Source organism: Phyllostomus discolor, chromosome 8 (genome assembly GCF_004126475.2).
Source record: "Phyllostomus discolor isolate MPI-MPIP mPhyDis1 chromosome 8, mPhyDis1.pri.v3, whole genome shotgun sequence".
Taxonomy (NCBI): domain Eukaryota; kingdom Metazoa; phylum Chordata; class Mammalia; order Chiroptera; family Phyllostomidae; genus Phyllostomus; species Phyllostomus discolor.
This window is the reverse complement of record NC_040910.2, coordinates 51,452,988-51,480,577: the sequence shown is the minus strand read 5'-3', so window position 1 is coordinate 51,480,577 and position 27,590 is coordinate 51,452,988. Positions and strand designations below refer to the sequence as shown.

Genomic DNA, 27,590 nt, shown 5'->3' with positions numbered 1-27,590 from the left:
GGCCAGGAGGAGCCCAGCTGTGGCCCCACAAGTCTAACCTGAGCTGGGGGCCACCCATGTGCCACTGTGGAGGAACCAGCTCTGAAGGGGCTCTGCAGGCCTGGGAAAGGGCAGGACCTCCACCCCTTGCCCACCCTCTGCTGGCCTCATCCCAACAATTCCCTGAGCCCAGGCTCAGTTGGTTGGATTGTGTCCCAAGACCAAAAGGTCAAGTGTTCCATTCCCGGTCCAGGCACACACCGGGTTGCGAGTTCCATCCTTGGTCGGGGTGTGCACCAATCAATGTTTCTCTCTCACATCTCTCTCTCTCCCTCCCTCCCTCTCCCCCTCTAGAAGTAATGAAAAAATGTCCTTGGGTGAGGCTGAATCAGAAGCAGTATTAGCCTGTGCCCCAAGGTTCCAAAGGATGCACCTCACGTTGGACCCACTAGGGTCCCGGCCCTTCAGTTCTGCACCTAAAACACAGGGCCTTGTGGGGAGGGAGTGTAGATGCAGGAAGACCCACAGCAGTTCTAACTCCCTCCCTCACTTAGGGCATAAGGTAGACGCTGGGTGAGGGGCTGGGGCACTTGGTTCTTCCTCCAAAGAGGGGCAGTGCGAGTACCAGGAGAGGGAGATGATAAAGCCAGCAGGCAGGGCCTGGCCTGCGGCCGCCCTCTGCTGGACATAATGGCTCACTGCAGCCGGCAACGCATATGGGTAGCGGAACAGATGCAGAAACAACGGCCTGGCAAAAAAAAAATTTATTGTGTCCCTGAGATTGGGACTCTTCCCTCCAGGTGCTGCTCAATCCGGAGAGTTGGATAGGGGGCTCTTGTGTTGTGCCCCCCGTACCCTCCATCACCTTCAGCCTCAGGTGGAGGGCCCCAGGGAGCAGGGTGTGGGTCCACAGTGTATCCCGTGAAAGCCCGCTCGGCATGGTGGCGTGGCCTGGCCAGCCCTCCCATGGTCACTGGGGCCAGGCCACTCCTGGGCTCCTCATTCTTGAATGCCCGGCTTTTGGCTCTGGGTGTGGCTTTGGCCTATGGAGAGAAGGGAGGGGCTTGCCCTGGCTGGCGTAGCTCAGTGGATTGAGCACGGGCTTCGAACCAAAGTGTCGCAGGTTCGATTCCCAGTCAGGGCAAATGCCTGGGTTTGCAGGCCATGACCCCTAGCAACCGCACATTGATGTTTCTCTCTCTCTCTCTCCCTCTCCTCTTTCTCCCTCCCTCCCTCTCTAAAAATAAATAAATAAAATAAATTTAAAAAAAAGAGAGAAGGGAGGGCTCCAGGTCCCCGATCCATCCCAGAGGCCACCCCCCACCCTGGGGACAGCCCCTTCTGTGACCCACCTTCCTTGCAGGGCTCTTGTCTTTCAGGCTGGGTCTGGAACAGGGGTGAGGGATGAGGCGTGGAGAGAGAGGGGGAGAGAGAGAAAGCGCTCAGCCCTCTCTCTGGGAAGCAGGGCCCTGGGCATTTCGGGGAGACGGGGGCTGGGCCCAGAGAGGGGAGGCTCAGAGTTCACCTCTGCACCTGTGGCCCGTCTGCCACAGGCCACTCTGACTCTTGTGTGTGACACAAGATGGCTTTCTCGGGCTTCCGCTTTCTTGCATTTGCCACCCATGTTTCCTTTTCATTAGACAAGTGACGCCACTCACATTGCACAAAACAGAGCAACTAGAGAACAGGGCAAATTCCTATGTCATTTCCCTCCCAATAATATTAACATTTTGATGTATTTTCTCTCAGTATCTTTCTTTGTTTTCTTCTAACAGCATGTAAAATAAAATGAGTAAGATTTAATATCCTGTTATTTTTAATTCCATGAAGCCTTTCCAGGTTGCCATCTTCTTCATGTGCCTATGTGAGAACCACGGAGAAAATGTGACCTAGTTTAATCTCCTGTTACACTGGTAGACATTTAGAATGCCTCCATTTGAGTAATGCAGTGATGGGTCTCTTAGTGCATATAATTCTCCCATAATTTGGATGAACCCCTTGGAAAGGAATTGCCACAAGTAGAGTTAGCTCAGGAGATAAGAAAAGTTTAATGCTTTTCAAAAAGGCTGTGCAGCTACCATGGCAGCACACTGAGTGCCCTGTGTGCACACACGTGCACACACATGCATGTGCCAGGCACACCATACTCTCTGCAAAACCTTTGCCCAAAGAGTTTGATCAAGTTAAGAGATGGGAAGAGTTACCTTATCACTTCCTCTTCTTTCTCCACCTTCTTTTTCTGGGAACCAAACACAAGCATCCCCAGGGCGGTTAGGGCAAGGGCCTGAGCAGCCCTGCTGCACCCTGGCAGGGTTCCTGCCTCCTGCACGCTCAGCTCTGGGGGCCTGGCCCAGGGTGCTGAGGAGCCTCGGCAGGGTCCCCTCCCTCACCTTGGCAACGCTGGTCTGCCTCTGGGAAATCAGCCTCTTGCCTGGTTTGGCGGGAGTTTCCTCTAGGGACACATCCACATCATCATCCTCATCCTCGTCATCCTCATCCTCATCTTCCTCCTCATCTTCCTCCTCCTCTTCCTCCTCCTCCTCTTCCTCCAAGATGTCATCTGCAATGCATGGCAGAGGGGCAGGGCCTCTGAGCACAGGGTCTCAGCCTGGCTCCCACCCCATCTGCCAGCTTGAGAGGTGCCCTGGGGGTCCCAGCATGGAGGTGAAAGTGTCTGCTTGTCTACCTGGCGAGCCCCTCCTGGCCTGACTGACAAAGTGGAGGTGGGGCGTGGTGAGAGTTCCAGGCCACCCCAGTGGGTGGAGGGTGGTTGAAGGAGGCGGGAAGGGTGAGCTGGGGGTCTGGCTGGGTAGGGGGTGTGACAGGGGAAGGAGGAGACAGGTTGGAGAGGACACTGGGAACAGCAGCTCAGGACTTCAGGTCTTATCCTAAGGGAAGTGGTCCCTGCTAGAGTTTGGGGGCATGAGGGCACCCTGACGGGAGAGGCACACCTGGATGGAGAAGAGGGCCAGTTAAGGGGGTCAGTGGAATAGTCAACAAGCACAGTGACTCACTAGGGTCCCTGTGACCACCACAGCAGAGTCCTCCCCTTGAAGCTGACCCTGTCAGTGTGTGCTAGCACTGGGCACTGTGCTCACTCACTGCTTTCCTGAACATCCCTGTTATTCCTCCAACTGACGCTTTGATCTGAGCCAAGTACACCCTACCCTCAGGCGGGTAGGGGTGCGGCGGGCAGTGAAGGGGAACTGGGGGGAGGACCCATGCCTGTGGCCTTCCAGTCCCGCTACTGGCAAAACGGTGTTGCCTTGTGGGGTTTTTCTCTAATCCTTTAAGAATCCCTCAAGGGTCAGAGTATTTATTCTGCCTGTGCGTGGCCCACGCTAGGCACTGCGCTCTCAGACCTTGCAGGGTCCGAGCCACGACTCACCGTGACATTCCTGGCCGCTGAGGAACACGGGCCCAGAGCCAGCCCGCAGCTGAAAGGTGACTGGAGGAGAAAGCTCCAGGCTCATCATGACCTGTAAGGCAGGGGTGTGGGGGCAAGAGCAGAGCAGACGCGTGGCCAGGGCTGCCTCTGGGAGGCCAGGCTCCTGCAGAAGTCCTCCCGTTTGCTGCCCACACCCCGCCCCCGCCCCCCCCCCCCCCCCCGACACACACACGCGCGCACGCGCACTCCGAGGGCTCCCCCGGGCAGCAGGGCGCTCTCCGCCCCCCACCCCGCCCCCACCAAGCCTTTCTGCCTGCTGAGGGGGCTGGGTGGGAGGACATGCGAGTCTGATCATCTGGTTCTTGCTCAGATCGCAGACGGGCTTCCCTGAGGACGGCTGTTAAACAGAAATCTTACTGCTCCAGACTAAACCGCGCCTCGCCAATCCTCAGGTTGAAGCCCAGTCTCTGGTGTCTGGAGAGGGGGATTCTGGGCGGGGATTAGGGTTAGACGCAGTCAGGAGAGTCACCACGGGATTACTGTCCTCTGTCCTAGAGAGGAGACCAGAGAGCCCGCCCCACTGACCACACAGAGAAGGCGTGGCTTACAAGCAGGGAAGAGGTCCCTGCCTTAGCCCTGCCCAAGGGGCACTCTGGCCTCAGGCAGACTACCCTAGAGACCCAGTGAAAAAGCAGATGCAAACCTGTATGTACAGAGTGACTTTTGTCTTACGAGTAATGTGCGGATATGCTTATGAATAAAGATTGGAAATATATTAAAGTGCTAACCATAATTTTCTTTCAATGGCTAGTTTAGTGTGTATTTTCTTTATATTTTTCCAGATATTCCAAAGTTTCTAGAGTAACAACGACGATACTCTTATTTATTGAGTTCCTACCCTGTGCCAGGCCACACACTGAGCGTTTTATCTGCTTTACCTCCTTTAACTCCTCACCTGTGAAGAAGGCACTGTTACTTTACAGAGGAGGACACTGGGGCTCGGAGAGGTTCCCTTAGAGTTTCTGGTTCAGACAGGGAGTGAATAAGCGGAAACAAAGTGCAGCCACAGACACCTAAGAGGCTGGATAAAATGTAATGCAATGGCCCTGGCTGGGGTGGCTCAGTGGACTGAGTGCTGGCCTGTGAGGAAAGCGGTCCCAGGTCGGTTCCCAGTCAGGGCACATGCCCAGGTAGTGGGCCAGGTCCCAGAGCCAGGAGAGGGCACTCAAGAGATAACCATACATTGATGTTTCTCTCCCTCTCTCCCTCCCTTCCCTTCTCTCTAAAAATAAATAAATAAAACCTTTAAAAAGATGTAATGCAACATTTTTTGTGTGTGGCTGAACAGGAAGAGAGGAAGGAGGGTCCCCATGCGCTGAGGAAGCCTGTGCAAGCGCTGTTGCTGTAGCTGCTGAAGGGAAATGCACTTGAACTAACGTGCACGCAGGGACAGGAGACAGACCTTGGTTCAGGACAGCAGAGTTGTCCAGAGCCCACTGCACAGAGGCCAGGGCCCTCCAAGGGCTGCGCCTCAGCCTGAGAGGCCCCAGGGTGAAGCACGAGGAGAGGGGGCTAAGAACCCCAAACCAACAACTGGAAACTACACACCACTAGACAAGGGGAAGGGACTGAGAAGTACAGGTTGGCAGTTACAGGACAGTCACGGGGATGTAGAGCGCGGCACAGGGAACACGGTCAGCACTGTGATGGCTGTGCATGGGGCCTGCTGGGCACTTTGTAAAGTGTACACTTGTCTAACCCCTATGCTGCACACCCAAAGTGAACACAAAATAACATTAAATGTCAACTATAATTGAAAAATAAAAATTTTAAAAAGGTGGTGGCTTGGCCGTTTTGGAGAGTTACTCAGTTTTCCTGGGTCTCTCCCAGGTGCACAGGAGGTACACACGTTATTGAACTTCTGTTTTCAAAGAACAAAGATAAAAAAGAATGAAAGAAAAAGACACTGCACAGACAGGTAGCAAGGAAACGGGAGTGGGGCAGAAGTCCCCTGTGACCTGCCGCCTGTGTGGAGCCTGCGTGTGCCGAGTGGACACTGCCAGGCCGAGAAATCCGGATCCAGTCCTAGCTTGTGATGTGCCTGGGGCAAATGGCAGATGCACACCCAAGACCACTCTCCATTCTTTCCACACAGGATTCATTTAGAGGAAACAAAACCCTGAAGATAATTCGCCACCTAAAATTAATCAATGTACAAGAAGGAAGCCTGCAGTCAGCAGAAGGCAACAAATGACTGCTTAAGGCAAAATCTTATGCAGGTTCGTTGCTCTATCTGCTCAGTCATTTGGAATGCAACGGCCACACAGTACACATGCTCACTCAGTGGCGTCTACCCCTCTGACTAGTTCAGTGAAGTCATCATGGTTTACGCATGCACATTCCAGTCTATGCATCTTGACTGCCAGGTTACATCGATGTCATGCAAACTGTTATTATATTAACAGTAGCTGGACTTTTCCTGGACGGACCTTGTATAAGCATTGAAATAAACTGAGTGATTCAAAAGCAGAGTAAGCCCTTTGAAGCAAGAATCTGTCAACTGGAACACTGCTGTGAAGAAATCACTCAGAGTGCACCACAGGGAGGTAGGTTAACAAAACGTGAAGGAGAAGCTGAGCCCTGGAGGCCAGGACAAGAAGACCCAACACGCATTCCATCAGAGTAGGGGACTGCACAGAATGGGGTCAGTGTATGCAAAGTGAAAACCACCAAGGTTTTCCAGAAACAAGCCATGCTACAGATTCTCATATCTAGGAGACCGAAATCCCGGACAGATAAAACATGATACTAATTCTGTACTTGAACATGCCAAGGCAAAAATCATAAGAATAAAGAGATTATCTTACAATAAACCAAAGGAAAGACAGATGTCTAAAAAAAAAAAAAAGGGCACAAGAACCAGACAGACTGAAGGTTTAACATCAAAAGCCAGAACAGGCCCTGGCTGGCATAGCTCAGTGGATTGAGCATGGGCTGCGAACCAAAGTGTCACAGGTTCGATTCCCAGTCAGGGTACATGCCTGGGTTGCAGGCCATGACCCCCAGCAACCGCACATTGATGTTTCTCTCTCTCTCTCTCTTTCTCCCTCCCTTCCTCTCTAAAAATAAATAAATAAAATCTTTAAAAAAATAAAAAATAATAAAAAAAGAAAGCTGAACAGAATAATATCTTCAAAGTTTTGAAGGTAACTACCTCTCCACCTAGAATTATACAGAAACAATCTATCATGAAGAAATGAAGGAAAAATAGAAGTATTTCCAGGCAAAGCCCAAGTAAGTTCACTACTCCCAGGCTTACTAGAGGGTGTTTCAAGAGGATGACAATGAAATTGAGAAGGAAGCAGCGGATGCAAGAAGCAGCGGTGAGCAGGCGAGTCAGTAAGCAAAGAGAAACTTTAAGCATTGCTGTAATATGAGATAGTACTGGTGGTGACTAGTGCTGAATGGGTTTAAAACAACTTGAAGCTAAAACACTGCAGGAGAGCAACATGTAAATGAAGAAGAGGGTAATTAGAAAAGCTCCCTGGATGGTTTGGGAGGAATGAAAACATTCATTTTAGACTTTAATTATGTATGATTGTTAAAAAATTAGGGACCACCAATAAAAATTAGAATGAGGTACTATAGCTTCCAAACCAGTAGAAAAAAAGAGGGTGGGAGAAAGTGTAGTCCATCTAACAAAGATGAAAACGGAGAAATAAAAAATAAAATATAAAAGAGTGAGGAAAGTAGGAATACAAAGGGCATGATACAAATAAAACCAAGCACATTAGCAAGCAAAATAAACACAAAAGACTATGCAGGCCCTGGCTGGCATAGTTCAGTGGATTGAGCACGGGCTGGGAACCAAAGTGTCCCAGGTTCGATTCCCAGCCAGGGCACATTCCTGGGTTGCAGGCCAGAACCCCCAGCAACCTCACATTGATCTCTCTCTCTCTTTCTCTCTCTCTCTCCCCCTCCCTCCCTTCCCTCTCTAAAAATAAATAAATAAAATTAAAGAAAAAAAAAGACTATGCAGGACAGATTAAAGCCAAGTCTAGCTACATGCTGCTTATAAGATACACATCTAAAAACGTAAGGTCAGGAACACCGAAGTACAGAGATGGAGGCATCTGCCCAGATGTGGCGGGGACGTCCAGTTGCTTAGCCAGTATCTGTTCTCCCCTTCTTCCAATAATAACAGCACCCTGATATCATTCAAATATTGCACCCAGCCAAAGACTGCATCCCCCAGTGTGCTCTGCAGTTACCTGTGACCACATTACTAATTTCTGGACCAACAAGTAGTAAGCAGAATTTAGTGGGTAGTACTTGGGCAATGATGCCTTAAAAGGTGGACAGAGAACAGAGGAAAGCCCCTTTGATCTTCCTTTGCTTCTTCTTGCCTACTCCCACAAATGCAGAAGTGAGGGCTGGAGCTGTAACAGCCTTCCTGGACTGTGAGGTCATCTTGAGGCTGGAAGATCTGCACTAAGAATAGGAGAGAGAGAAGAGGAGACTGGCTTTTGGTGCCCAAGGAGCCATCTCACTAGCCCTAGACTGCCCATCTCTGGCCTCCTATGCAAAACAGAAATACTTCTCAGATTTGCTGAAGCCCCTGGGCAGGGTTCCCGAGGCTGCTGCCACACCTACCGAGAATGACGACAACGCTGGCTGTGCTGTGTGGTATGTGGTACGGACAACGGGGAACTCTATGGGTGTCGGGTGGGCAATGTTTGAGAGATCTCTGTACCTTCCTCTCAGTTTTATCACAGTCCTGAAGCTGCTCTAACATACAACATAATGTCCTTAACAAATGAACTACTTGTATTTGTTAGGGCGAGTTTTGGTGTCAGGTGATGGAAAACTCAGCAACAACAGCTGCCACAAGCTAGAAAGAAGCTTATTTCTTTGTCATACGAACTAAGCCCAGAAGTGAGCGGCTGTGGCATGCTGCCCCTCCATCTCCAGGGCCCAGGCTCTGTGTGCGATGTGGCTTCCCATCCTCAATGTGTGGCTTCTGCCTTCTGGCCAGATGGCTGCTCAGAGTTTAGCCATCACCTCCACATTCCAGCTGGCAGGAAGGAGAACGAAACAAGAAATGGTCACACTGCAGATGGAAAAGAAACCACTTCTGCTTGCATTCCATTGTCCAGAGCTTCCTGGCCATGCCCGATGGAGAAGGAATCCAGTTTTTACTCACTGTGGCCTGGTGGCCAGCTAAAGTCATGAACTCCGCTGCTAAGAATAAAGGAATAATGGATATTGAGGGACAACTGAGAAACAAAGGAATGTCATATGATTTAGGCTTTAATTCAATAAGCATTTTAGGAATAAAGATGGCTCCACCTATTGGCTGATAAAAGCTCAGTTGATAAGGATGATGACTCTGTAAGTCATTTGCACCAACCACACAGGCAAACATACAAAGAGCTGTGGCTGTAATAATCCAGACAGTGTGCTGCCACAGGGACAGCCACGGAGCAGTGGAGTGGAAGGCCTAGAAGCAGACCCACACAATGTGTGTGTGACCGATTTCTGACCAAGGCACAGAATCAGTTAAGTGAAGGAAGGATAGCTTTTTCAACAAACGATGTTGAGCGTCCAGAGGCAAACAAAATCAGCCTTGACCTACAAGCTTGTACAACAGTAAACTCAAAATGGATCACGGACTAAATATAAAGCAGTCAAACTGTGAGGCTTCTGGACAGAAGAAACAGACCATCTTCATGGTCTCAGATGAGGCACAATGGACCTCATCAAATTTAAAAAACCTTTGTTCTGGAAAACCTCCCATGAAGAGGATGAAAAGATAAGTTATAGATTGGAGAGAACAATTTTGCAAACCATATATTTGACAAAGGAGTAGTGTCTAGGATATTTAAAGAGTTAGCAAAACTCAACAGTAACAGAAACAATCCAAATTAAGACATGGGCCAAAGCCATGACCAGACATTTTTCTGAATATACGATAGCAATCACTCACAAAAAAAATGTGCCCTCATTAGCCATCAGGAAATGCAATAGCACATGGCTATTAGGAAAAGTGACAAGCTGAAACATCAGTGAGAATGCAGAAAAACTCGACCACTCATGCATTGCAGGTGGAAATGAAATGGTATAGTCACTTTGGGAAAAGTGTGGCGGTATAAGGAAGTAAACACACAGCTACCAAAGTAAATAAACAAACTGCACACCTGGGCATTTATTCCAGATAAATTAAAACTTATGCTTACCCAAAGACCTTTACACAAATGTCCCTAGCAGCTTATTCATAGCACTTCCAAACTGGAACCAACCCAGCTTTTCCACAGATGAATGGCTGAGCTGTGGTATACCTATACCACGGAATACTTCTCAGCAATACAAAGAATACACAACTCAGATGAATTTCCAGGGAATTATGCTGAGTGAAAAGAAGCAGTTCCAAAGAGGTTACTATGTATGAGCTTATTTCTACAGCCAAATTTTAGAAAATGGAGACAGACTGGTAGTTGCCCAGGGATCGGGGCGGGGAGGAGAGCAGGAGGGAGGCGGGTGGAGGTGCACGAGATCCCTGTGGTGTCGAGCTGCTCGGTTACCTCGCCGTGGTGGAGGACATATGAACTGAGGTGGTAAAATTGTGTGGAAACCAGAGCCCTAGATTGTATCGGTGTCAATATTCTGGATTCCATATAATATTATAGTTTTGCAAAATGTTACCATTGGGGACAAGTGGGCAAAATGTACAGGGGTCTCTCTGTTTTATTTCTTACAGCTGAAAGTGAATCTACATTATCTATAAAAATTCAATTAGCCCTGGCTGGTGTGGCTCAGGGGATTGAGTGCCCGCCTGTGAACCGAAAGGTCACTGGTTTGATTCTCAGGCAGGGCACATGCCTGGGTTGCAGGCCAAGTCTGCGAGAGGTAACTGACTGATGTTTCTCTTCCTCTCTTTCACCCTCCCTCCCCCTCTCTCTAAAGAAGATAAAAATCTTTAAAAAAGCATTAAAAAAACATTAAAAGTACCAGTAAATTATAAGATCCACTCAAATCCACAATAGGCATTTCAACATTTCTTTTGGTAGTTGATAGCTAGGGCGCCGGAAATATAGATCTGAACACAATTAATAGGCTTGATTCAATGGAGTGAGATGCATCTAGAATTCTGTAATGCTGCAGCGCAGCTACAATTCAAGTTTCAAAGAACTGAATATATAAAGACCATACTTTCGGTTGCAGTTCCATGAGAAAGAGTGACTCACCTCCCCATACATTTGAAAATTTAAAAATTCAAGTAATCATGCATCAGTCTCATAATCCTAATGACGTAGAAAACTAGTTAAAATGAAATGAAATACTATGAAATACCAAAAATTGAGAGGCTGCAGCTAAAAAGGTCTCAGAGGGAATTTTATGGTATTCAAAGTAAATAAATAAATTTTCTTGGAAAAATAAGCTAGAATGCGAAATGGCCTAAATATCTACCTAAGGAAGTTAAGAAAAAAGCAACAAGAAGAAGGCAGAAAATAACGATGACAAGAGAAATAATAACATAGAAAAATAGGAAGTAATAGAAATACCAATGAAACCAAGTAAGAGGCTTTGGTGGGAAAACAAACAAACAAACAAATAAACCTAACTAGACATCTCCAGTGATTGAATTAACGGGGTGGGGGTAGGGAAGGTAATAATACTGGGAACTTAAAAAGGGATATATAGATATATAGCAGCAGACACAGTAGTGATGAAAACAAGTATCACCAAATAGTATAAGTAATATTATGAAAAAAAAATCAAATAACTCAGAGGAGACCTTTGGTTCCGGCCCAGTAAATAACAGGGAATGAATTTATCTTTCAACTTGAAATAACTAAAAAGAGAAAAACAAATATAATATAGGAAAAATGGCGTTAGACATCAGTCAAGGAAAACACTCAGCCCAGAGAGCTGGGACACAAATGAGATGAGCCCTATGACTGTCCAAACGTCCTTCCTGGACAGTGTAGGGGGTGGGGGAGACACAGGCAGAGCCCAGAGATCTCCCTGAACTGAGAAAATGAACCTGAGAACCTGGGGAAGCCAAGACACCTGGAGCTCACAGAGAATGCAGGAGAAGAGAGAGCTGCAAAGCAGAGCTCCAGAGATTTGGAGAAAGTCCCCTTTGGGTATTCAGTCTGGGAGCGGTCAGCACATGCATGTGAGGAAACTGTGTGGGGCTGGGGAAGAGCTCCCACAGGGTCAGAGATAGTGCCTGTTCCAGCCGCTGGAGTGGAAAATCTCCCAACTTTCTGACCACCTGCTGGAGGGCTGTGCAAGGTCTTGCCAAAGCAGCGGGTATGTGGAGGGATGAACTCAGCTTTAGAGCCCCCAAACTGAGCTTAAAAACAAGGCCCAACAGATCAAATGGTATTTAAGTAACTTGAGTACATCCCAGAATACAACTATAAAAATGTCCAGAATTCAACAAGGTAAAATTCATGTCTAGCATCAAATTAAAAATGACCAGACATGCAAAGAAACAGGAAGCCACAACTCATAATGAAGAAAAAATTCAATCAAAACTGATACAAATGATACAATTAGTAGATAGAATATTAAAATAATTATTATGACTGTAGTCCATATGTTCAAGAAACTAGAGGTAAACAAATTAGTTATGGGGGGCGTAAAGTACAGCCCAGGGAATGCAGTCAATAATATTGTAATAACTATGCATGGGGCCAGGCAGGTGCTGGAGATATAGGAGGGATCACTTTGTAAAGTGACTGTCTAACCAGTATACTCTACACCTGAAACTAATACAAAATAATATTGAATGTCAACTGTAATTGGAAAATAAAATTAAATAAAAGAAACATGCCCTGGCTGGGGTGGCTCAGTGGATTGAGTGTCAGCCTGCAAACCAAGAGGTCACAGGTTTGATTCCCAGTAGGGCACATGCCTGGGTTGCAGGCCAGGCGCCCAGTTGGGGGCGTGCAAGAGACAACTGATTGATGCTTCTCTTGCACATCCATGTTTTTTTCCCTCTCTTTCTCTCTCCCTTCTCCTCTGTCTAAAAGTAAATAAATCTTTTTGAAAAAAACGTTTTCCTTAAAAAAAAAAGAAGAGAAACTAGATAGAGGTAAGACTGAAAATTTTGAGACAAGAAAGATTCAAAATTTCTAGAGATGAAAACTACAATATCTGAGATGAAAATATACTGACAAGATTAACAGCAAATGAGATACTGCAGAAGAAAACAGTAATAATATTGAATAAGATTATCCAAAATGAAATACCTGGAGGAAAAATATTTTTAGAAAGTGGACAGAGCATCAACAAACTTTGGGACAACTTTAAGTAGCCAAGTACATATGGGATTGAATTCTTGGGTCGAGATGAGAAAGGTGGAGCAGAAAAAATAGTTGAAGAATTAATGGCCAAAAAATTTCCAAATTTGATGAAAGCAATAAGCCCATGTACCTAAGAAGTTCAATGAACGCTTTGAATATTTCATAATCAAATTGCTCAAAACCAGCAATAAGGAGAAATATCTTAAGAGCAGCCAGAGGAAAAAGACATTATACAGAGGAGTGAAGACAAAGATGCTAGTAGATTTCTCCAAATTGTACACGCTCTGTTTGGAGAAATCTAGCAATGTTTTCAAGTGTGGAAAGGAAAAAGCTCAACCTGGAGTTTTCTACCCAGTGAAATACCTTTCAAAACTAAAGTGAAATAAGGGCTTTCCAGACATACAAAAGCTGAAAGAATTCATCACAAGCAGACCTACATTACTAGAAATGTTTAAGTCCTTCCAGCAGAAGGAAAACGATACCAAGTGGAAACTTGAATCTATACAAAGGCATGAAGAATACCAGAAATGATAGCTATAAAATGTTTCACTCTAATTCCTAATCTCTTTAAAACAGAGACTGTTTAAAGCACAGACAAAAACAGTATAGTATGGGATGTATAGCATATGTAGAAGCAAAAGTTATTACCACAATGGTACAAAGGAGGGGAAGTGAGACAAGTATTCATAGTGAGATACTCATAGATGAAGTGGTGTAATAGTATTTGAATGTGGACTGTTGTAAGTTTAAGATACATACAGAATGTCTAGAATAACCACTAAAAAATAGCAAAGAGGTGAGGTACAAATCAATGGTAGAAATGAGAATGTAATGACAAAAAACAGTTATTCTAAAAGAAGATCAAAAAGAGGGAAAAATGGAGCACAGATGGGACCAATAGGAACAGAAATAGCAAGACGATCCATTTAAACCCAGCCTTGTTGGTAATTCAGTAAATGTTAACGGTTACTCTAAGAGGCAGAGATTATGAGTTTTGATAAAAGAGCAAGACCCAGTTATATAGTATCTAGAAGAAATCTACTTTATATATAAAGGTACAGAGATTAAAAGTAAAATAACAAAATTGGAAGACCAGGAACAAATGCCACATGAACACTAATAAAAAGAGGGCTGTATTGACCATATTCATCAGGCTAAGTGGACTTCAGAATACCCACCAGGGATAAAGAGGGACAGTTCATCACGACAAAGGGACCAACTACCCAACAGGATACAGCAGTCTTAGAAGTGTGTGCCTAACAGGAGCTTCACAATACAGGAAGCAAAAACTGACAGCTAAAAGGAGAAACAGACAAAACACAATTATTGTTGAAGACTTCAGCATTCTTCTCTCAGTAATTAATAGAGCAAGTAGACAGGTAATGAGTAAGAACATAGAAGACTCCAACAAAACTACCAACCAACTTGATGTAATTGAAATTTATAGAGCAACACACCCAGCAAAAGGAGAACACTTCTTCAAGTGTAAATGAAATATTCACTAAAGTAGAACACACTATGACTCACAAAACAAGTCACAACATGATTTTAATTGAGCGCGGGCTCAATTAAGAATCTTTTTTTTTTTTTTACACTATTCCAACAAGTATTTATTGTTAGTTAAGCCATGATTCAGGATCCCAGGGTGGGATATACCCAGGTCCCCCTTCACCGCCCTGGGAGAAGGATGGAAGACAGAGGACAGGTGGGGAGCAGCCAGTTCAGATCTTCCCAGGAAATGTGCCTTCTGCCCGGCGGTCATCCCAGGCCGACACCCAGGATACGGGGCAAAGGGACTTATACACACGCTGGTACCATTCGCACACGGAAATATCACCCCCTTTAGCAGTCATTGTCTTCTCACAGCGGTGAAAGTCCAGGTGTTCTGCCAACAGTTTCTGGTCTGGTTCTGGTTGGGGAAACGGCTATCAAAAGGGGCAGTCTTGTAGTTCTTGATTTTGGTCTTGATGTCTTCTGCCATGTTGCTGACTCCTAAAGACGCCCCTGAAACCGCTCGCAGCTCAATGTGACCCTCAGCAAAGACACCTCTGTCTGGCCGGAAGCGGAATTTTGCTCAATTAAGAATCTTAGAAAATCCCCATTACTTGAAAACATTTTTTTAAAGATTTTATTTATTTATTTTTAGAGGGAGGGTAAGGGAGGGAAAAAGATAAAGAAAAAACCATTGATGTGAGAGAGAAACACTGATGGGTTGCTTCTCTCCCTAACGAGGGACCGAACCCACAACCTAGGCATGAGCCCTGACGGGGAATTGAATCTGCAACCTTTGGCTTTGCAGACTGACGCCCAACTGACTGGTCAGGGCCAAAGCTGTATTTTAAAAAAAGATGTATTTATATTTACAAAGAGGAGAGGGGAGGGAAAAAGAGAGGGAGAGAAGCATCAATATTTGTTTGCCTCTCACAGCCCCCGTACTGGGAACCTGGCCTGCAACCCAGGCATGTGCCCCGACCTGACAGCCCTGTGGTTCACAGGCCAGTGCTCAATTCACTTAGCCACACCAGCCAGGGCTAAGGCTTTTTAAGAAGATGGAAACATATGTATTTAGCACTTTTTTTTTTACTACAGTTTACATTCAATATTATTTTGTATTAGTTTCAGGTATACAGCATAGTGGTTAGACAATCATATACTTTATAACTCCCCCTGGCCAGTGTGGCTCAGTTGGTTGGACCGTTGACCCACAACCAAAAGGTTGTGGGTTCAATTCCCCATCAGGGCACATACCTAGGTTGTGGGTTCAGTCCCTGTTCTGGGTGTGTACAACCCCCAGTTCGGTCCCTGTTCTGGGTGTGTACAGGAGGCAACCAATCAATGCTTCTCTTTCGCACTGATGTTTCGCTCCCCACTTTCCCCTCTCCCTAAAAAGCAGTGAGAAAATGTCCTTGGGTGGATAAAATATAATACAAAACTATAGCTCAATAAGTAAAAATTAATTTAAAATGGGTAAAATAATTGAAACAGGCATTTTTGCAAAAGGAGATATACAAATGACCGCCCCCCCCCAAAAAAAAACCCAAACAAAAAATGGTCTGCATTATTGTTCATAAAGGAAATGTAAATTTAAAGAAATCACAGCCCTGGCTGGCGTAGCTCAGTGGATTGAGTGTGGGCTGCGAACCAAAGTGTTGCAAGTTCAATTCCTAGTCAAGGTACATGCCTGGGTCGCAGGCCATGACACCCAGCAACCGCACATTGATGTTTCTCTCTCTCTCTCTATCTCCCTCCCTTCCTTCTCTAAAAATAAATAAATAAAATCTTAAAAAAAAAGAAATCACGATGAGATACCACTATATAGGCACTGGAATGACTAAGATTAAGATTGACAATGCAAAGCAATGGTGAGGATGTGGAGCAACTATAATTCTCATGCATTGCTGATAGGAAAGCAATTTGGAAAATAGTTTGGCAGTTTTGTACAAAGTTTAACATACATTTGCTATATGATACAGCAATTCCACCCTAGGTATTTTTACTCAGGAGGAATGAAAAATATGTCCATACAAATGCTTAGACTGTTTATTGAGTTCTGGCTAAGATGGAGGTATAGAAACCCTTTGTTTCTTGGCACAACCAAAAGGAGGATAACAACCAATCTAAAAATAATAAATAACCGGAAGTGCCAGAAAATCAAACTGCATGGAACTCCAACAACCTAGGAATTAAAGAAACAGCCAACCAGACCATCCAGACTAATAGCACCACAACGCAGCAAAGAGGGCTGCCCTGCCCTGGAGAATACCTAAGGTCCAGACCCCTTACAATGTAACAGGTGAGCCAAGACAAAGAAATATGGCCAAAATGAAAGAACAGAGCAAAACCCCAGTAAAAGAACTCAGTGATGAGAGATAGCCAACCTATCTGATGCAGAGTTCAAAACACTGGTGATCAGGATGCTCATAGAACTGATAGAGCTTGGTCGCAAAATGAAGGAACAAATGAAGGATACCTGAAGTGAAATAAAGCAAAGTATTCAGGGAATCAACAGTGACAGGAAGGAAGCTAGGACTCATATCAATGATTTGGAACAAAAGGAAGAAGTAAACATCCAACTGGAACAGAATGAAGAAACAAGAATTCAAAAAAAAAATGAAGAGAGGCTTAGGATCCTCTGGGACAACTTTAAATGTTTCCAATGTCTGAATTATAGGGGTGCCAGAAGGTAAAGAACAAGAACAAGAAATGGAAAACTTATTTGAACAAATAATGAAGGAAAAGTTCCTGAATCTGGCAAAGGAAATAGACTTCCAGGAAGTCCAGGAAGCCCAGGGAGTCCCAAAGAAGTTGGACCCAAAGAGGAATAAGCCAAGGCACATTATCATTAAGTTATTCAAGATTAAAGATAAAGAGAGAATATTAAAATCAGCAAGAGGAAAGGAGACAGTTACCTACAAAGGAGTTCCCATAAAGCTATCAGCTGATTTATCAAAAGAAATCTTACAGGCAAGAAGGGGCTGGAAAGAAGTATTCAAAGTCATAAAAGGCAAGGATCTACATCCAAGATTACTCTATCCAGCAAAGCTGTCATTTACAATGGAAGGGCAGATAAAGTGCTTCCCAGGTAAGTTCAAGGAGTTCATCATCACCAAGCCCTTATATATGAAATGTTAAAGGGACTTATCTAAGAAGTTGAAGAAGATAAAAAACTATGAATAGTAAAATGACAACAAACTTACAACTATCAACAAATGAACCTAAAAAAAACCCCAACAATGCAAACAACTAGAACAGGAACAGGATCAGAGAAATGGACATCACACAGAGGGAGTTCAGTGGGGAGGGGGAAGGGAGGAATTCGTGGGGGAAAGGTACAGGAAAGAAGCAGCATAATGGGTAGGCATAAAATAGATGGGAGAGGTTAAGAATGGTATAGGAAACAGAGAAGTCAAAGAACTTGTATATAAACCCATGGACATAAACTAAGGGGGGCAGAAATGCTGGAGGGTTGGGGGGGCCGGAGGGGGGGGATAAAGAGAGAAAAACTGGGAAAACTGTAATAGCATAATCAATAAAATGTACTTAAAAATACTTACACTTAAATGTTCATAGCTGCTTTATTCATAGTAGTATAAAACTGGAAACTACCCAAATGTACATTAATAAGTGAATGAGTAAACAATCTTTGTATAAGTATATATTCACAGAATGGATATTGCTCAGATATAAAAAAGAGCACATTGTTATCTTGCCAATAACATGGATAAATCTCGAAAGCATTATGCTAAGTGGAAAAAGCTGAGCACAAGAGACTACGAGTTGCATGCTTCCGTTTGAATGCATTCTAGGAAAGGTAAGACTATAGTGACAGGAAGTAGGCCAGTGGTGCCGAGGCTGTGAGGTGGCAGGGGAGGACAGCAAAGAGGCTTCATTGCGGTGGTGGTTACACAATTACATACACTTGTCAAATGTAGCAAGTTGTACATTGAACATTGGTGAGTGTTGTTCTAAATCACATCTCAATAGAGCTGGTTAAAACCCACTCAAATAGGAACATCTGAGTAGATCAAAAACTATTAAATAAATCACAAAGCTTAAAACTGAACCAGTCCCACATAATCTGTCTGCTTATTGACTCACTCCCTCATTGCATATTGAGGTCCTGCAGTTTACCGGGCACTGCTCTGCAGGCATTGGAGAATGCAGCGAGCGAAACAGGCCGGGCCCTAATCCTCGGTCTCTTGGAGCTTATATTCTGGTTAGGGAGAAAGAGTGCACCAATGATGTGCCGGTGGATGGGTTCTACGCAGGCAGGGAAAAGTGATTACGGGTTGGGGAGCTGGAAGGGACCCTGTGGGTGGCCAGGGATGACCTCTTCAATGAGATGACATTTGAACAAAGACCAGATGGAAGTAGGCGACAAGTGTGTCCCTGACGTGGGGAACAATAAATGCAAGGGCTCGAAGATGGGTATGTTGGGAGTTGTCAAGGTAGAGTCAGGGAAGCCAGTGGGTTTGGGGCAGGGTCAGGGAGGGGAGAGCAGCATGGGTGGAGGTTGGAGAGGGTGCTCAGGGCGGGAAATGGGAAGCCATTGACCTAACCAGAGGAGCAACACAGCCTGACATTTGTTTAACAGAACCTTTCTGTCAGCTGTGCTCAGAAGAGACTAGAGATTGGGGAACTTTTTCTGTAAAGACCAGATGGTAACTATTTTAGGTGTGTAAATCATATGGTCTCTGTGGAGAATACTCAACTCTGCTATTACTGAGTGAAAACAGCCATGGATGATATGTAAATAAAGGAGTGTGGCTGTGTTTCAATAAAACTTTATTGACAAAAAAAGGCAGTGGGCTGGATTTAACTCTGTAGTTTGTCAACCCCTGGACTAGACTGTAGGGGACCAAGGGTTAGGGCAGGTAGACCGGTCAGGAGGCCCTGCGCTAAAACTGGGCAAGAAGCAACGGTCATCTGGGGCAGGGTGCAGCACGGAGGTGTTGAGCTGAGGTCAGATTGGGATTTGCTGGTTGTTGCAGAAGGTTTCATCCTGATTGAACAACTATTTACTAGGAGGAGATCAGGTTGGGGTAAGGAAAGAGATTATAGATAAAAATCAAGAATTTGAATTTAGATTTGTGAAGTCTGAGATATCTCTTAAATATGTTCGGCTGAACAGAAGAGCTGGAGCACAGGAGACAGGTTGGGTTCATAGAACTAAATTGCAGAATATTCATTTTGTATAGATGGTCTCTAAAACCATGGAACAAACCCTAGCTAGTGTGGATTAGTGAACTAAGTGCCAGCCTGCGAACCACAGGGTCACCAGTTCAATTCCCAGTCAGGGCACATGCCTGGGTTGTGGGCCAGGCCCTCAATAGTGGGGGCATGAGAGGCAACCACACATGGATGTTTATCTCCCTCTCTATCTCTCTCCTCCCCCTCTCTAAAAATAAATAAAATCTTTAAAAAAATCCAATTGCCTTTAAAAAAAAATAAGACTATGGGAAAGAATGAGCTTCCAGGGAGATCTCAGAGAGAAAAAATAGGTTTGAGGGCCCTTTTACAAGGTTACCTTCTCCCAGGTTTTCAAGGGCAGATAGTCCTAGTCTCATATTCACGGTTCCACCACGGAGGAGAGAGCACTCCGGCCCTCAGTCCACACAGCTGGTGTGCCTTGGTACCCAGATAAGGAATTTACAGGGCAACCTCACTCATGAGTATATAAAATTTTAAAAAGTCTTAATGTATTAGTAGAACAAATTTAGAAGTTTATAATATGATCAAATAGTGTTTATCTCAGGAATGCAAAGTTGGCTGAATATTATTCAATTACTATAACTTACCACTTAACATGTTAAAGAAGAAAAGAGCCCAAGATCATGTGAATAGAAAAGCATTTGATAGCCATTTATGTTCAAAAAGAGGAAACCCCGATTGTAAGAGCAGAGTAGGACTGGATGGGGACTTCCAAAGCTGACACGGTGTCTGCCAACCCTGTCACGCTTGGTGGGGGAACGTTAGAGGCGCTCCTGTGAGAAGTCAGGACTGAAACCACAGCACTTATCACTGCCATTCTACCTGATGTTATGCTGCGGCCCTAGGCAGGGAGGGTAGGATTTTAAAAAGACACACAAACTGCCATTATTCACAATGATGACTTCATAGAAACCTCAACAGGTAATTATTAGAAATAAGAGAATTTCTGGACACGCAATCAGCATGCAAGCCATCAACAGTATCCTGCCACCACCAGTAAACAGTTAAAAATGTGGTTTTGCCCTGGCTGGTGTGGCTCAGTGGACTGAGTGACGGCCTGCAAACCAAAAGTCACCAGATTGATTCCCACTCAGGGCACAAGCCTGGGTTGCAGGCTAGGTCCCCATCTGGGAGTGTGCAAGAGGCAAGAAATCAATTTATCCCTCACACATTGATGTTTCTCTCCCTCTCTTTCTCCCTCCCTTCCCCACTCTCTAAAAATAAATAAAGTATATTTTTAAAAAATGTGATTTAGAAGAGAAATTACTAAACTTACCCAAGCTCTCAAACCTAGTAAAGGGCAGGCTGACTTGGAAGCAGGGCTGAGTTGGGGCCTTTAGTCAGGGGCTACATCACCTCCCTGCATGGCTGTCCCACGCAGGATGGCCACCCCGTGCCCACCCAAGCGCTAAGCCGCAGAGCCCTGGGCCTGCAGGGAAAGGCTCACCGTGGGCAGGACTGAGGCTTGCAGTGAGGCGATGGTGATGGGCTTTGGCCTCTTGTCCTCCTGGCTTGCTGGGGGCAGGATCTCCACGAGGTTCATCTCCTCCTTGGCTTTCTCCCCCAAGCAAATCTGAGAGGGTTGACAACGGCAGGGCACCCCATCACCCCAGGGCCAGAGACTCCCCCACCCCTTCCTGTGTAGCAGGCTCAGTCCTTGCTCCGGGCCTTGGGGGACACCCACCGTGCTCAGCACCTTGCAGTCCTGCTTCCCCTCCTTCTGCGGTTTGAAGGTCCAGGTCCGCTTCTCCTGGTTTAGCTCACAGCCTAGGGGGAGGGGCGGGTGGGCTCAGGGAAGGCGCCCCTTCCCCCAGGTAGTCCTTACCCCAGGTAGTCCTTACCCCCGGGACGCGCCACCATGGTCTCAGTGCTCACTCACCCCAAAGCATGGTTGTCGCTGCCCTGTCGGCGGTGCTGGTGACCCGGCTGCGGTGCATGGCGCGGTGGGAGCGGGGGTGCGCTGCGAAGGGGCTCGGTGAGGCCAGGCCGCCCGGAGCTCGGCTAGAATCCGGGCAGAGGTCTCGGGGAGGGTTAGGCGCGGCCGCCCACTGCCCGTCCCGCACCCGGGGAGGCGCGCTCCGTGCCCTCCAGGTCCCCCTAACCCGGGGCCCGGCTGCCCTTACCGTGGCTGCTCGGCGGGTGCAGGTCACGCTCTGGGCCCTTCCTCGGAGCACTCCCTCTGGGCTCTCAAGGCAGCCTCATCCCGTCCCCCCGGCCGCCCTCCGCAGCTGTTAAGAGGCCTACGAAGGGCACGGATGGTGTCTCATCAGCCCTAAAGGAGAGGCTTTCTCTCCCGCCCTTCTGCCATCACGTCCTCCTGTGGGTCTCGGAAGCACCTGGAGCGCCTGTTGCACCTGGAGCATCTGGAAGCACTGGGAGCACGCCCTACGGGTCCCCCGCCAGTTTCCCATTGAGCAGGCCTGGCTGCGGCCAAGCGCATTTGCATTTCTAACCGTTCCCAGGTGAGGTGGATGGTGCGGGGCCGGGAGCACAACGGGACTTAACCAGGATCTACCGCAGCGAGCTGTCCAGCTTGGAGTGGCTTTGCGCCCTGGAGGAAGCCGCAATATTCTCACTTCTTTGTGCTCATCGCCTTTCTTCCTGTCCTCTCCCTCCCCCTGAATGTGCGCCCCAGGACTGTGGTCCCCTGACGGCAGAGCCCTGTTTCCAGAAGGAGGCTTTGTCCCACGGCCAGCAAGGGGTGGGCACGAGGAGGGTGACCGGGGAGGCGGCTCCACCAGCCGGTGCGGAGTCGACAGTGAGGTGACTTGACCAGGGCCAGTCGCGCACCAAACAGCGGTGCAGTCAGAGACGGCCAGGCACCTCTGTCCCCCGCACCCGCCTCCTTCACTCGCGTCCCAGAAACTTCTCACCTACATTGAGTTTCACTGATTCTCAACACAGGTGTGAAGGTACTCAACGGGGAAACGATAGTCTTCTCCGCCATGGGTGCTGGGCGGTGTGACTGGATAGGTCCCTCTGAAACCCTGACTGGATCTGGTGCTAAGCAGGAGTCAGCTTTTTTTTTACATGTCAACTTTATTGCAAAATAATTTATATGAGAAAGTGAACTCATTTGAAGTGTATAATTGGACGGATTCTGACAAACGTGCACACCTGTGTAGTCATGGCCGCAGTCATTTCCATCACTTCCCCAAGTTCTCTTGTTTCCTTTAAAGCCAGTCTCCTCCCTTTATTGATGCCCAGCTGGCATTAGGCAAACGCCAGCTCCCTGACACTGCAGATTAGCACCGACTATTCGAGAACTTCACACTACAAGTAGAACCATAGGGTCTTTTTGTCTGCCCTATTTTGCTGAATAAAATGTGTTTGAGATTTGTTTATCCCTATTGTTGCTTGTATCAGGTTTTTTCCCTGTTTATTGTTGAGTAGTATTCCACAATTGTATATCCAGTCACCTGCTGGTCAGCTGTCAACTTGGCTAGGTTATTGTACCCAATTACTCAACCAAATGCTAATGTAGGTGTGTCTGTAAAGGTATTCTGTAGACGTGCTTAACACTACAATCGGTTGCCTTTATGCAAATATTGGGCCTGATTCAATCAGTTCAAAGGCCATAAGAGCAGAACTAAGATTTCCATGAAGTTCTGTGGGCTGCAGCTTCAGCTCCTGCTAGAGAGCTTTCTGAGGACCCACCCTATGGATTTCAGACCTGCCTAACTAGCCCTAATTGGTTCATTGCATAAACCAATTCCTTGTAATACATGCCTGATTGATGCACCTGTTCATGGACATTTGCGTAATCCAGATTTAGACTGTTCTAGATAAAAATGCTATGAACATTTGAAAGCAAGTCTTGGCATGGGCTGTGTTTTAGTTTTTCTTGGATCAATACCTAGGAGTGGAATTGCTGGATCATTTCATAAGCACACACTGAACTTTATGTGAAAATATGAAACTACTTTACTGTACATTCTGCATTTCTACCACAATGTATCAGAATTCCAGTTGCTCTACATCTTCAACACTTGGAATTGTCAGTCTTCCTAATTTTATTTATTTATTTTAAAATATTTTTTATTTAGCCCTGGCTGGTGTAGCTCAGTGGACTGAGCATGGGCTGTAAACCAAAGCATCGCAGGTTCGATTCCCAGTCAGGGCACATGCCTGGGTTGCAGGCATGTGAGTGGGGCCACGTGAGAGGCAACTACATATCGATGTTCTCTCTCTCTTTCTCCCTCCCTTCCCCTCTCTAAAAATAAAAAAAAAAATAAGCTTTTTTAAAAAAGATTTTATTTATTTATTTTTAGAGAGGGGAAGTGAGGGAGAGAAATACCAATGTGTGGCTGCCTCTTGAGCACCCCCACTGGGGACTCAGTCTGCAACTCAGGCGTGTGCCCTGACTGGGAATCAAACTGGCAACCCTTTGGTTTGTAGGTTGACACTCAATCCACTGAGCCACACTAGCCAGGGCCAGTCTTCCTAATTTTAGCCATTCTTTTCTTGTCTTTCTTCCTTCCCTTTTATTTATTTATTTGTTTGTTTATTATTGTTATTCTATTATAGTTGTCCCGTTTTTACCCCCTTTGCCCTTTGGTGCCCAGCCCATCCCCCATTCCCACAGTCAGTCCCCATACTGTTGTCCGTGCCCAAGGGTCATTTATATTTGTTCTTTGACTAATCCCTTCCCCTTCTTTCCACCATTGTCCCTCTACCCACTTTCCTTTGGCTGCTGCCAGTCTGCCCCATGTTTCCATGCCTCTGGTTCTATTTTGCTTGTTAGTTTACTTTGTTCATTAGATTCCTCTTACAAGTGAGATTATATGGTATTTGTCTTTCATTGACTGGTTTATTTCACTTAGTGTAATATTCTCCAGTTCTGTCCATGACTTTACAAAAAGTAGTTCTTTCTTTCTTTCTTTCTTTCTTTCTTTCTCTTTTTTTCTTTTTCTTTCTTTCTCCTTCCTTCTTTCTTTCTTTCTTTCTTCCTTCCTTTTCCTTCCTTCTTCCTTCCTTCCTTCTTTCTTCTTCTTTCTTTCTTTTTCCTTCTTTCTTCTTTTTTTTCTTTCTTTTTTTTTTCCTTTCGTTTTCTTTTTTTTTTTTTTTTTTTTCTCTTTCTTATTTTTTTCTTTCTTCTTTCTTTTTTTCTTTTTCTTTCTTTCTTTCTTCTTTCTTTCTTTCTTTCTTTCTTTGCTGTGTAGTATTCCATTGTATAAATGTACCACAGTTGTTTTATCCACTCACCTACTGATGGACATATAGGCTGTTTCTAGCACTTGACTATTGTAAATAATGCTGCTGTGAACATAGGGGTGTATAAGTTGTTTTGAATTGGTATTTTGGGATCCTTAGGGTATAATCCAGCAGTGGAATCACTGGGTTAAAAGGCAGTTCTGTTCTTTAATTTTTTGAGGTAACTCAACACTGCTTTCCACAGTGGCTGCACCAGTCTGCATTTCCACCAGCAGTGCAGTAGGATTCCCTTTCTCCACATCCTTGCCAGCACTAGTTGTTTGTTGATGTATTAGTGATAACCATTCTGACTGGTTAATCTCATTGTGGTTTTAATTTGCATCTCTCTGATGGTTAGTGATGCTGAGCATCTTTTCAAGTCTCTGGACCCTCTGTATGCCCTCCTTGGAGAAGTGTCTACTCATGTCCTTTGCCCAGTTTTAATTGGATTGTTTGTCTCCCTGGTGTTGAGTCAAATGAATTCTTTATATATTTTGGAGATTGAACCCTTGTCCAAGGTATCATTGGCAAATATGTTCTCCCATACAGTCGGTTCCCTTTTCATTTTGATGATGGTTTCTTTAGCCATGCAGAAGCTTTATAATTTGATGTAATCCTATTTATTCATTTTTTCCTTTATTTCCCTTGCCCTAGGAGATATATTGGCAAAATATTCCTATGTGGGATATCTGGAATTTTATAAGCTATGCTTTCTGTTAGGACTTTTATGGTATCATGACTTGTATTTAAACCTTTTATCATTCTAAGTTTATTCTGGTGTATGGTGTAGGTTGGTGGCCTAGTTTCTTTCTTCTTTCTTTCTTTTTTTTTTTTTTTGCATGTACCAGTTCTGTTCTCCCAACACCATTTATTGAAGAGACTATTTTTTACTTCACTATATGCTCCTGTACCCTTTGTCAAATATTAATTGGCCATAGAGACATGGGTTTATTTCTGGGCTCTCTATTACATTTTTTTTTAGGTTCAGTTGTTGATAATTGTGAGTTTGTTGTCATTTTACTGTTCATAGTTTTCATCATCTTCTTTTTCTTGGACAAGTCTCTTTAACATTTCATATAATAAGGGCTTGGTGATGATGAACTCCTTTAACTTGACCTTATCTGAGAACTTTATCTGCCCTTCCATTGTAAATGATAGCTTTGCTGGGTAGAGTCATCTTGGATGTAGGTCCTTGCCTTTCATGACTTTGAATACTTCTTTCCAGCCTCTTCTTGCCTGTAAGATTTCTTTTGAGAAATCAGCTGATGGTCTTATGGGAACTCCTTTGTAGGTAACTGTCTCTTTTCCTCTTGCTGACTTTAAGATTTTCTTATCTTTAATCTTGGGTAATGTAATTAGGATGTGCCTTGGTGTGTGCTTCCTTGGGTCCAAATTCTTTGGGACTCTCTGGACTTCCTGGAAGTCTGTTTCCTTTGCCAGATTGGGGAAATTTTCCTTCATCATTTTTTCAAATAAGTTTTCAATTTCTTGCTCTTTCTTCTCTCTTCTGGCACCCTATGATTTGGATGTTGGAACATTTAAAGCTGTCCTGGTGGTTCCTAAGCTTTTCCTCATTTTTCTGAATTCTTGTTTTTTCATTCTGTTCTGATTAAATGTTTACTTTTTCCTTCTGCTCCAAATTGTTGATTTGAGTCCCGGTTTCTTTTCCATCACTGTTGATTCCCTGTATATTTTTCTTTATTTCACTTTGCATAGCCTTCACTTTTTCCTCTATTTTGCAACCATATTCAAGCAATTCTGTGAGCATCCTGATTACCAGTGTTTTGAACTCTGCATCTGATAGGTTGGCTATTTCTTTATCACTTGGGTAGTTTTCTGGAGTTTTGATCTGTTCTTTCATTTGGGCCATATCTCTTTGTCTCAACACACCTGTTACATTGTAAGGGGTGGAGCCTTATGTTCTCACCAGGGCTGGGCAACCCACGTTGCTGCATTGTGGAGCAGTCTGGATGAATATTTCTTCTATAATTCCTTGATTTGTTGGACTTCCATACAGTTCGATTTTCTGGCACTTTTTTTTAACTTGTCCTTCTTTTGGTTGTGTGAAGAGGCAAAGTGTATTTATGTACACCTCCATCTTGGCCACGTCTTCTGGTTTTTATCTGATGATAGTGATGTTGAGTATCTTTTCAAGTGCTTATTAGTCATCTGTATATCTTCTTTTGAAAAATGCCTGATCAAATATATTTTCCATTTTTAAATTGGGTTGTTCTTATTGAGTTGTAGGGGTTCTTTATATATCTTGGATACCTGTTTTGTGTCAAATATATGTGTATATATAGTTATATATATAAATATATATAAAATAGATCTTCACTCCTTTCTATGGCTTTTCATTTTTAAAAATGGTATCTTTTAAACAGCAGAAATTTAAAAAATTCAATGAAGTCCAATATTGTTTTTCTTTTATAACTTATGCTTTTGATGTTTTAAGAAATCTTTGCCTAATCTAAGGTTGTGAAAGTTTTCTCCTAATTTTCTTCTAGAAATCTTGTAGTTTTAGCTTTACTTTTCCACCAGTAATCCATTTGAAATTAATTATTGTGATGGTGTTAGGCAAGGGTTAGGGTTAATTTTTTCCCCCCTAAATGGACAACCAGTTTTTCTAATACCATTTTGGGAAAAAGACTACTTTTTTTTTTTTTACTGAATTACCTTGGCATTTTTGTCAAAAATCAATTAACCATGTATGTGAGTTCCTGAACTTCATATTGTTTATTAATCTGTCTACCCTCATGTCATTACCACACTGTGTTGATTACAGTTGCATTATAGTAAATCTTGAATTCAGGTAGTTTAGTTATCCAACTCTGTTCTTCTTTTAAAAAGGTGTTTTGGCTATTCCAGATTCTTTTCATTTTTATATAAACCTTAGAATCAGATTGCCAATTTCTACGAAAAAAAGCCTTTTGGGATTTTTATTGGGATTTTTTTGAATGCATAGTTCAATTTGGGGAGAATTGACATCACAATTTTGAGTCATT

At 44.7% G+C, this 27,590-nt stretch overlaps 2 protein-coding genes across 2 annotated transcripts; both read right to left on the bottom strand.

The window, feature by feature from the left end:
• Positions 1-525: 525 nt before the first annotated feature.
• Positions 526-21,709, bottom strand: NPM2 (nucleophosmin/nucleoplasmin 2). The gene is made up of 10 exons (XM_028521375.2): positions 21,516-21,709; positions 21,272-21,352; positions 21,077-21,159; positions 20,840-20,965; positions 3,368-3,458; positions 2,370-2,539; positions 2,184-2,218; positions 1,332-1,365; positions 835-1,022; positions 526-727 (listed from the first exon to the last, which is right to left on the bottom strand). The coding sequence occupies exons 2-10, from the start codon at positions 21,327-21,329 to the stop codon at positions 526-528; spliced, it is 987 nt and encodes a 328-aa protein (XP_028377176.1). The 5' UTR covers positions 21,330-21,352; positions 21,516-21,709.
• Positions 14,259-14,749, bottom strand: LOC114502938 (cytochrome c oxidase subunit 6B1-like). Its single transcript, XM_028520230.2, is given in 2 exon segments — positions 14,259-14,563; positions 14,566-14,749. Coding segments are annotated over 2 exon segments (258 nt in total). The 5' UTR covers positions 14,663-14,749; the 3' UTR covers positions 14,259-14,402.
• Positions 21,710-27,590: the final 5,881 nt, after the last annotated feature.